The sequence below is a fragment of the Galeopterus variegatus genome, unplaced genomic scaffold (genome assembly GCF_000696425.1).
Source record: "Galeopterus variegatus unplaced genomic scaffold, G_variegatus-3.0.2 Scaffold90, whole genome shotgun sequence".
Classification (NCBI taxonomy): Eukaryota; Metazoa; Chordata; class Mammalia; order Dermoptera; family Cynocephalidae; genus Galeopterus; species Galeopterus variegatus.
This window is the reverse complement of record NW_007726201.1, coordinates 942,664-954,478: the sequence shown is the minus strand read 5'-3', so window position 1 is coordinate 954,478 and position 11,815 is coordinate 942,664. Positions and strand designations below refer to the sequence as shown.

Genomic DNA, 11,815 nt, shown 5'->3' with positions numbered 1-11,815 from the left:
AGCACAGTATCTCCACCAAACCTTAGTGCTCTGCTTGAGTCTACCTTAGGCTGAGAAGCAAGTCCAAGTCAACACATATCTATAAGCATAGCCTATAGCCCTACCCACTACATGTGGCTGAGCAACAACCTGAGAGACCTCACCCAGCCTTGGAGTCCATCACACAGCCCTGACCAACTGCAATTCCAAACAAAAGGACCACCCAGCTAGGGAAGACAACCTACAACCCTGCCTGATCAGAAATGATCACAGAGCCCATCCAGCAGCCCCAACTGATGGCAGAGTCCAGCTAGTGGTCTCATCAGACCATATAGTTTATAGTAGAACCATTAGACCTCAGAGCACAGCAGGCAACCCAACCCAACCAGAGAACATGACACCAAGATCTGCCTATCTGGGGTGGCTACCAACCAGCCCATCAAGTATCCCAGGCTAGGCTCATAGTGAAGGTCTATTACCACCAAAGAATAATCCCAAAACCCAGAAAAGATGGCTGTCTCCTCAAATGTGCAGCCATCAATATAAGGACAAAAAGGGCCGGCCCAGTGGCGCACTGCTACAGTGCGCCACTTGGGAGCGCGGTGGCGCTCCCGCCGAGGGTTCGGATCCCACATATAGACCGGTTCCCACTCACTGGCTGAGCGAGGGGTGGGCACAGCACCGAGGGTTGCGATCCCGTTGCCGGTCCCGGTCCGGTACGGGCGCGACACTGAGGGTTGCGGTCCGTTGCCAGACACGAAAAAAAAAAAAAGACAAAAAAAAAATATATATATATATATATAAGGACAAAAAAATAATAGAAAATCAAAGAAATATGACACCATCAAAAGAAACTAGTAAAGTTGTGGTAATGGGCCCAGAAGAAATGAACATTTATGAAATAACACACAAAGATTTCAGAATAATTCTGTTACAAAAAGTTAAGAGAACTACAAGAAAATATAAATAGAAAATTAAATAAAATTTGGAAAACAATTCATAAACAAAATGGGAAGTTTGAAAAAGAAATATGAATAATAAAGAAACAAATAGAAATCCCAAAGATACAGAATACAATACCTGAGCTAAAATATTTGACAGAAAGCTTCAACAACAGACTTAATCAAGCAGAAGAAAGAATCAGTGAGCTTGAAGATAGGATATTTGAAATTATACAATCAGAGGAGCAAAAAAATTTTTTTAAATGAGAAAGAATAAAGAATGTCTATGGGAATAATGGGACACTATCAAACAAACTAGCATTCACATAAGAATTTCTGAAGAAGAGAGACAAAAAGGCCTATAAAGCATATTTAAGAAAATAATAGCTAAAATTTCCTAAATCTGGAGAAAGAAACAACATCCAGATACAGGAAGCTCAGAGGTCACCAATCAAATTCAACCCAAAGAGGATTTCACCAAGATGCATCATAATCAATTAAAAATCAATGACAAAAAGAATACTGAAAGTAACAAGAGATGAGAAACATATTACATTCAAGGGAGCCCTAATACAGCTTTCAGCACATTTTTTAGTAGAAACTCTACAGACCAGGAAGGAGTTGGATGACATTTTCAAAGAGCTGAAAGAAAAAACTGCCAACTAAGAATACATTATCTGGCAAAGTTTTTCTCCAGAAGTTGGGAAGAAATAAAACTTTCCCAGATAATCAAAGGCTAAGGGATTCATCACCACTAGGCTTGCTTTACAGGATTTGCTAAAGGGAGTTCTTAGAGATGAAATAAATGGCTACTATAAACAACAAAAAAATATATGAAAGTAAAAAACTTAATGGTATAAGTAATACATTGTCACACTTAGAATTCTCTAATACTGTAAGGGTGTTATATAAAGCAATTTTATTACTACAAGGAGGATTAAAAGACAAAACTATTAAAAATGACTGCAACCACACAAATTGTTAACAGATACAAATTACAAAAATGAAAATTTTTACATCAAAATATAAAGGGGGGGAGAGTGAAAGTGTAGATTTTTTTGTATGTGGTTAAGGCAAGATGTTATCAGCTTAAAATTGCCCATCTTAAGAATAAGATTTCTATGTAGGGCTCATGGTAACTAACCACAAAACAAAAACCTAAAGTAGTCTTACAAAATATGAAAAGGAAGAATTCAATGCATACGACCACCAAAAACCATTGAACCACAAAGTAAGACACCAAGAAAAAGAGAAAAAAAAAAGGACTTACAAAATAATTAGAAAAAAATATTACAAAATGGCAGTAGCAAGTCCTTGGTTATCAATAATTACCTGGAATGTCAATAGATTAAATTCTCCAATAAAAAGACATAGAGTGGCTGAATAGACTAAAACAAACAAAAAAATATTCAGTCATATGCTGCCTACATGAGATTCACATTACTAGTAAGGAAACACAGACCAAAAGTCAAGGGATAAAAAAAGACATTCCATGCAAATGGTAATCAAAAGAGAGCAGGGGTAGTTATACTTATATCAGACAAAGTAGACTTTAAGCCAAAAACTATAAAAAGAGACAATAAAACATTACATAATAATAAAAGGGTTAATTCACCAAGAACACATAACAATTATAAAAATATATGCAACTAACATCAGAGTACCTAAATAAATAAAGCAAACATTAAAAGATCTGAATGGAAAAATAAACTGTAATAGTATAACTTCACTTTCAACAATGGACAGATTATCTAGACAGAAAATCAATACAGAAACATTGAACTTGAATTACAGTTTAGACCAAATGGACCTAATAGACATACACAGAACATTTAATTCAACAGCAGCAGAATACACATTCTTCTCAAGCACACACAGAACATTCTTCAGGATAGTTCACACCTCAGGCCACAAAACAAACCTTAAGAAATTTAAGAGAATTGAAATCAAATGAAGTATCATTTTGGATCAAAATGGCATGATACTAGAAATCAATAACAAGAGAAATTTTGGAAAATACACATATGTGGAAATTAAACTGCATGTTTTTGGAGCCAGGGACTGGACCCTCCTCCCACAATCAGACACACTGCCAGTGCCACAGGGCCTACCCAAGGTCCTGAGGCAAAGAGCCAGGGACCAGACCCCCTCCCACTACCAGGCACACCACCATCAACTAAGTGAGGAGCATGCCAAAAACATCACCTCCATATGGGGGGCCCACCACAACCACCATCATAACCACAACTGCCGTGAAAGTGGCTAGATGCCACAACCACCACACAGATGGTCTGCCAGCCACTGGAGGGCATTGACACAAAGAGAGTCACCAGCAGAAAAAGAAGAGGATGTCTCCCTCTACAAAGTCCATTCCAGAGTGACAGAAGAAGCACCTGCTCTATGATAATATTGGGGGATCTGAACACACCTCTCAGCATTGGACAGATCATCCAGGCAACAAATCAACTGAGTAACCATTATTCTTTCAGAAGAAGAGAAGAAATCTAGGGTAATTAGAGGGGAGAAGGAGAAGGAGAGGGGGATGGGGAGAGATTAGACAAGGGGCTTAAAGAATAAAGTATGATTTGTAACAATATATATACTAGTAATATTAATTTGATCAACATATGTCCACATTGAACCCCCTAAATATGTATAATCAATCATGATTCAATAAAAATTTAAAAATTTAAAAAAAAATTTTAAATAAACTGTTTTTAAACAATCAATAGGTCACAGAAGAAATAAAAAAGGAAATCGAAAAATACCTGAGACAAATGAAAATGGAAACACTATATACCAAAACGTATGTGATGCAATAAAAGCAGTCCTAAGAAGGAAATTTATACTAATAAACACCTATATCACAAAACAAGAAAGATTACAAATAAGTAATCTAACATTAGACCTCAAAGAACTAGACAAAGAATAAACTAAGAACAAAATTAGCAGAAAGGAGATAAGAAAGATCAGAGCAGAAATAAATGAAATAGAGACTAGAAAAACAATGGGAAAAAAATCAACAAACCCTTAGCTAGACCAACTAGAATAAAAAGAGAGCCTACTCAAGTAAATAAGATCAGAAATGAAATAGGAAACATTACAACCAATACCACCAAAATGCAAAGGATTATAAGAAACTCCTATAAACAATTATACAACAACTACTTGAATAACTTAGAAGAAATGGATAAATTCCAAGACACATATAGCCTATAAAGACTGAATCATGAAGAAACAGAAAATCTGAATAGACAAATAATGAGTAAGGAGATTAATTCAGTAATACAAAGTCTCCCATCAAAGAAAAGCCCAGGACCGAATGGCTGAATTTTACCAGACATTTAAAGAATACCAAATCTTCTCAAACTCTTCCAAAAAACTGAAACAGAGGGAATACTTCCAAACTTATTTTACAAGGCTAGCATTACCCTGATACCAAAGCCAGATAAGGATACTGCAAGGAAACAAAATTACAGGCCAATATCCCTGATGAATATAGATGCAAAACTGCTTAGCAAAATATTAGCAAACTGAATTCAGGAACATAGTCAAAGAATCATTCCCCGTGATCAAGTGGGATTTATTCCTAGGATTCAAGGATGGTTCAACACATGCAAATCAATAAATATGATACAAATATTAACAAAATGAATGATAAAAATCATATGATCATCTCAATAGGTACTGAAAAAGCATTTGACAAAACTTAACATCACTTCCTAATAAAAACTCTCAGCATATTGGGTATGGGGGGAATGCACCACAACACGGTAAAGACCATATTTGACAAATCCATAGCTCATATCATTCTCAATGGTGAAAAGTTGAAAGCTTGTCCTCTAAGATCAGGGACAAGACAAGGATGTCCACTCTCACCACTTCTATTCAACATAGTACTGGAAGTCCTAGCTGAGCAATTAGGCAAGAGAATGAAACAAAAGGCATTTGAATAGGAAAGGAAGAAGTAAAACTGACTCCATGATGCTGAGAACATGATCTTATATACAGAAAACCCTGAAGAGTCCACTAAGAAACTGTTAGAACTGATAAATGAGCTAAGTTGAAGAATACAAAATCAACATACAAAAATCAGTAGCACTTCTGTATACTAATAACAGACTACCCAAACAGAAAATTAAGAAAACAATCTCATTTATAGTAGCAACAAAAAAATCAAATACTTAGGTGTAAATTTAACACAGGAGGTAAAAAGAGATTTGTGTATGTGTGTGTGTGTCCCTCCAAAACTCATATCAAAGAGATTTAATGAGCCTAAAGTTTGGACAGAAATAGTCACTAAGAATAAACATAAGGAAAATAGCGTATTTGAGTGTGTACTTGAAAAACAGTGAACTGAAATGAGGTTCTACAGCCTTGCCTGGCTATGAACCTTAAAACCAGGCTCACTAATGAAAATATCCAAGAAGAATTTGCAAAGTTTGAAGTGAGGACAGCAAGGTGAGCAGAAGAAATCACTCTCCATCCCTCTGAGGCAGCGGAGGGGCCAGAGCCCAGGGAAAGCTTCCATTCAGGGCTCAAGTACCCAGCCAGTCCCTGGGCAGCAGGAAAGCAAAGGCCCAGCTATACAGCCTGCATGTCCAGCCCAGAAACCAAGCAGGTGCTTTCCCAATAGACTTCCACACAAAGGCAGCAGCGTTCCTGGCACCAAAGGAGCAGGATGTGAAATGTCTCTCAATGAATCTTCTGCTATGGGCAGGGCAGGGCATACAAAAGTTAACAAGGCAAAAACAGCTGCTCTAAAGCTGCACTGGGTGTTAATCAAGCCATTTCCCCAATAGCAGGAAGGCTTATATCAAAGACCTTAATCTGCCCCCAAGGCCCTCTTTTTACCTTGATTTAACAATTCCCACTGATAGCAATCTGTTGTCCTCATCCCACACAGGGTCCCAAGCTTGGGGTTCTGCTACTAGTACCAGCTTGCCTTTGGTAGCCCCTCAAGGAGAAAAACTCCCCAGGAAGAAGATAGAGCTTTATTTTTTATCCCTGTTAAAGTCCCTATCTCATCCATTAACGACTGCGATAACCTTGGTCCAGGGCATTTCCTGGAGAAGCTATACCAGCTGGGGTTAATGAACTCTCCCTACCATTAATTCCTGGGAGAGGCCATTGGCCTGAATTGTTACTTAATTACTCTTCTGTGTACAGCTTCATAAAGCAATGAAATGCCTCCTTTCAGGAAGAAGGGAGATGGTAATGGGGGTCATCAGAGGCCATTAATTTTACAAATAGTTTGTTAGAAACTACAGTATGTTAAGAAGCCACTCTGGCTCACAAATCAACTCAATATGGTCCTTATTAAGTAGAGATCTGAGACTTCACAAGTTTCCATGACTTGCACATACAAAAAAGTTTGAAACTGTGCAGAATATGGCCAAAATATACACACACTCAGGTATGCAGAAACATATTCCTTATATTCTGCAATTGATCCTATCTTTCCTTCCCACTCCTATTCCTAAAGTTGGCAGAAAAGACTCAACGGAGTCTATTTGAGATGTCACAAACTTTTCCAATTTAAAAATTTCTTTTGGGTAACTTCTCAGTCTTTTAAGGAGATTCTCCCTCTCCAGAGCTCTCCTCTTTCCCAGGATGGTGGCAGGTAGAGGGAAAAGCTATGTAACCATGAGGAATTGCAGGAACACTTCGGCTCTTCACGTCACCTTTTGCTGCTCCTGGATCTGCTGGATTCTGTGTCCACCTTAGAACAACCCAAGGTCTTGCCTTGTCCACCAGGCCTCTTAACAAATCTACACCTCACTTCCAGGTCTGGGAATGCTCAGTAGCTTTCTCTGCACCACCCAATTTAAATTTGCAACAACCTCCCTCCCACACACACACACACAGACACACCACATTTCCTCCTATCCCCTTCACCTGTTTGTGTTTCTTCATAGCATTCTCTTTTGTTATGCCAATTAAAATTTACTTATTCATCTTATTGTGTTACCCTCCCCCTCCCCACACACAAGCTTTAAAACGTAAACTTTGAGAGCAAGGGCTTTGGACTGTTCTGCTCTTTCTCCCTACTGCTTCGGTGCTCTATCAGTGTTTCATTATTTGTGGAATAAATGAGTACTTAGTTGGCTAAGTGATGGGATCAGAGTACTGGCCACAGGAACCACAATTACCATTTTAGCCAGACTTGGGCAGGAAGGGAGCTCTATCTGCCAGAGAAATAAAAGACAGGGACAGCCCCTTCATACTGCTCAGAAATCAGATCCATTGAACCTACAGCTGCTTAGGTCAGACTCGGCCATGAAACCCACACACTGATGGGGGCCCTAAACTCTTCACGAATGATGAGGAACCATTGCCACACACCCCACTGTGACAGGCTGCCCCACCCGTCCTATGTCATAGCAGAGTCACGACCCCTTGGAAGGTTCAGAGATTCTACTGGATGGCTCCAGTGGGAAAGGTTGGACTCTTCAGAAGCTAATTGACTAGGGCAGGATCAGGAAGACAATACACATGAGAAGGGAGGTAGAGTTTGTAGAAAAAAATGGAGAAAAAGAGGAAACTAAGGGTCAAAGAGCCAAATAGTTCTGTATGGTTTTCTAAGCATTGTTCACTACTAAAGATTTTAATATATGGAGATTCTTGCAAAGGTCAGGCTAGAGAGCAGAGATTACTTTTCAAGGCAGTTATATACCTACATCCATGCCCATGGGGCCTTAAGAAAAGCGATTGGGCCTACGGGCAAAAAAGAACTTCACATCAATTGATAACATCTATTTCTTCCTATTATCTCGTATAAATTTCCAAATGAAATGAAGTATCATTTTGGATCAAAATGGCATGATACTATTGGTAAATGGCATGATTATATTGGTAAACCATCTTTGAATATATCTGCTAGCAGGACATAGATTGAATTTTCTAGCATTATCCTTGTATTCTCACTGTTCCTTACTGAGGCATAATCAGATCACGGGCAGAAGAATCAGAGGGCCGGGTTTTGTTATGGCCAAAATATGGGGGTTGGAGGGAGGACACAAGTTAACTTAGTTTGGTTCTATTTTGGGGAGACACTTGGCTCATTACTTTGTGCTTCATGAATGGACCCATTTTCCCAACTCATTAGATACATCTCTGCTGCATTTTAGGGACTCTACAATGGAAGAAAACAAGGAATACCAGCTAGATTATGAGTAAGTAATCATGATTAAGAAAAGCCACATCAGGCACTAAGGTGTGAATTGGGTTTGCTATTGATAGCCTCCCTCATCTTTTAGTCTCCCTCTCCCCTTTTACTCCCATCCACCCACCCCCCACTACACTCTACTGCAAGTATCTCATGCCCTTCTAAAGTGATAACTACTGTAAATGCCCCATCCAAGCCACCCTTCCAAGATAAACTTTATTTTCCAATATCATCCCTCATTCCTACCCAAAACCAAAGTCTCTGTGTCTCACTACCCTACTCCCGTTTAAGTAATTCAAAGACAAATCAATGACTTAATTTACATATGAGAAAAAGAAAAGTTTATTGGGAGCCTTCCATGTGCCAGGTACCGTTTGTAGACTAGAGTTACCATTACTTTATTCAAATTTACTTCAAAGAAGATGTTTGCGTTCTTGAAAGCTATGCCTGGAGCATATCTGTGTGTGCTCAAAGGGATGACTCTCGTGGTAGAAACTCAAACTTTGTAGTAGACAAGTGGAGGAGAAGTGTTGAGGTGGGAGGAGGGAGGGAAAGATTGAAGCCCTACTGTGCTGGTGGAAACCTCTTGCAGCTCTGCAGAAAGCCAGGCGCAACCAGAAGTGATGTGCCAGGTACCTAGATAAATTTACCCCATAAAAGTGTATTGCATGAACATGTTTGTGAAAAATATATGTAAGATTGTCAAGAGAAACACTTCTCTCCAATGTAAGGGGCTGAAAGGAAGAAAAGCTTCTCATGGAACCAGAGTGGAGGGGCACCATTATAAGGAACACTTTGAAGCAGAAAGCTTGGGAAAGACCTCCCTTGCTGACTGAGTTGAGAATTAATGAAACAAATTATAGAGCATAAATAAGAAATATAATTTCTAAAGAATGAAAAAAAAAAGGTATGCTCCCAGAAAAAGCAAGGTTAATGAACCACATGACTTCTACACTGTCTCCGTTGGCCCGATGAATATTGATCTGAAGATAACTGGCCCTTGTTCATTTGGGGGGCTGAGTCTACAGGTCAGAGAAAATGGAAATCTCAAGATTGTCACAGTCAAAGAGGAACATTATCAGTTTGAACATGGACCTTGAAAGGGATATGCAGAGAATAGATGAAGCAAATCAGGAACTGCTTTTCAAAATCCATGAGAAAGAAGATGAGATTCAGAGGTGAGTATTAGGGTTTCATGAGGGAAGGTCCCAGTGCAAAGGAAGGGGTGGAGGAGAAGAGACAAAACTGAATTGTCCTGTTTGCTCTAGAGACCTATATCTTGTGTAGCAAAAATGTCTTCTTCATTCTTTGGGATTTCTCTGTGCCTTGAATGCTGAAACTTAGCAAGTTTCAAATATTCTTAAAAGACTAGGTATTACTTACCTGAGTTGAGAGAACATTGGGGTGTTTGGCTTGGGAATCAGGGGGATCTTACTTTCATGACTTTGAATTGATTCTCATTCTATGGATCCGGGAAAGAAGGGATTCCAGCTTGAGATTCACGTGTATTGTCATTGAAGTATGCTTAAAACTGATGTGTGTTTTATCAGTTCTGAAACTGCCAATCACGGGTCCTCATGGAGTGTGCTTGTGTCATTCAGACTGGAAAGTGAGATCACTCAGACGGGGGACCTGGCAGAAGATGAGGAGTGGGAGAAGGAGAACTGTACCACCATGGAAAGGGAAAGAGCCTTGCAGGAGCTGGAAGAAGAAACAACCAGACTTGTAAGCAAGAAGCAGGGAGGAGCCATTTCATAGGTTTCATTCCTCATCCTGTCCATCATCTGTCAGATAAGCTAGTCCAACTTTTTACAGACAAAGGCAGTCAGTCACCTCAAATGTGACCATGCATGGAAGGGGATGTGTGGAGGGCAGGGTTTCTTTGGTGATGTTTAATATTGGGAAGCCCCGCAGGTGGACATCTGTATCCCTACGATTTGATCTCACTGTTTACATTACAGTAAGCAAATAAGGTAGAGCTTAATGCAGGGAAAGATTGCTGGGGTGAAATGGATGAAAACCAGCTGAATAAGAACAGGTGAGGTGCACAGACGCAGACGTACACTCTCCTCCTTTCTCTCCACAGGACAGGAAGAATAAGACTCTGGTCCACAGTATAACAGAACTTCAGAGAAAGGTGGGGTGAGACTCTTGTGTTCTCTCGTGCCCCACAGCACCCCATTTATCAGGGAGGCAATAGAGGGAAAGTGACCACAGGGGAGCCCACATGTCAGAGAGGCCCATGCTGGGAGGAGACGCCACTGTCTGATCCACGCTCCTGAGGCTGAGGCTCAGGACCAAAATTGTATGGATTTTCTCTGCAAGCATGAGGTCAAAGGAGTGGATGAGGTATTTAGGGATCCTATGGGTTCTTCATTCTATCACAGGAAGATGGATTCCAACAGACACTGTTGAAGTGATTGACTGAGACCTTGCGGCGAGAGGTTCATTTTGTTTTCAACAGACTTAAAACAACTACCAACTTAATCCCAAGGATTCCCTTTTCCCTGGACATTCCTCCACTTCAACCCCTCCTCAGGATGCAGTAAACTGTCTATGATAACCCTACTCTGTGACCCATGCCTGCAGCCCTGAGCAACTCAGCATGTATCAGGGGCTCAGTGAATTATTCCTGTCTTGAATAGACTCCAGCTTTGATGGCCAAAACTAGTGAGTAGACAGAGGTCGAACAAAGCTGTTTCCACAGGCACCAAGTAGCTACCAAAGGACCCTCTCCTGGAAGCTTTTATCAAGGCCATAGTTACTGATCCCTACCCAACACAGAATGTCTTTGCCTCCTATGTTTTTTATTTAATGTATTTTTATTTGAATTGTATTTTTTATTTGAAACTGTAGCTTACAAGGAGATCACAAAAGGTAACCAAGTGTGGACAAGACAACCTAGATGGAATCTCAGAAGAGTCCAAGGTAAATGAAAAAGCAGTCCTGAATGGATTTGGGCGACATGACCAAAGAAACAAGCCATCACGTTGGAAACAATTGTCCAAGTTGGGATAAATTCTTATAGTTTTTGCTCATGTCAGGTTTAAGCCAGAGCCACTGGGTCCTGAATTCTGCTCTACCCCTAGTAAGGAATTTCATTCTGAAGCCAAATATTTGTTCTCTCTTCTATTTGGTAGAACAGGGCAAAAATGTATTATATAACATAGGAGACAATTAAAGTCCCCAGTTTAAATCCTGGCCCCAGCACTTAATTTGGTATGTGAAGTTGGGTAATTTAATCACTCCCACAAGCCTCATTTTGAGGATTAAATGAGATCAGGTTATAAAATATGCTTTCCTTTTTTGAATGGCTCAAACATCAAAAAGTCACATAATTTTAAAGTGATCATTTAAAAGTCTAGCTAAGGTGCATATATGAATTCATTGAGGCAGAAAGAGGATTTCTATATCTAGTGGGTGTTGGACAATTTACACACCCTGTCATTGATTCCATTCCAGAAAAGAATTCATTCAATTATTTGCTTGGGTATTTAGTGACCTCAGCCTGGCAAGTATATCATACAGTTCTTATGACTTCTCTGATTGTGTTCCAGAGCTAAGAACCTGGGCCAACCACAACCTATATGATCCAAAAAAAAAAAAAAACCCCAAGAATTAGAAACTTTTTAAAATTCAGAGAACAGATAAAATTCTTTCTTGACAATTTCTCCAGAATTACATCTTCGTCTTTGCTTTATCTAATTTCTCTTTACCTTCTAAAGCT

General features: G+C 39.6%; 1 protein-coding gene across 1 annotated transcript in view; it reads left to right on the top strand.

Moving 5' to 3' along the window:
• Positions 1-8,060: 8,060 nt before the first annotated feature.
• TMCO5A (transmembrane and coiled-coil domains 5A) overlaps positions 8,061-11,815 on the top strand; it is a 15,975-nt gene continuing 12,220 nt past the window's right edge. The window contains exons 1-5 of the mRNA XM_008581152.1: positions 8,061-8,095; positions 9,117-9,266; positions 9,690-9,813; positions 10,175-10,225; positions 10,945-11,016. Coding sequence (XP_008579374.1) covers positions 8,061-8,095; positions 9,117-9,266; positions 9,690-9,813; positions 10,175-10,225; positions 10,945-11,016 — 432 coding nt within the window. The remainder of the gene's footprint in view (positions 8,096-9,116; positions 9,267-9,689; positions 9,814-10,174; positions 10,226-10,944; positions 11,017-11,815) is intronic.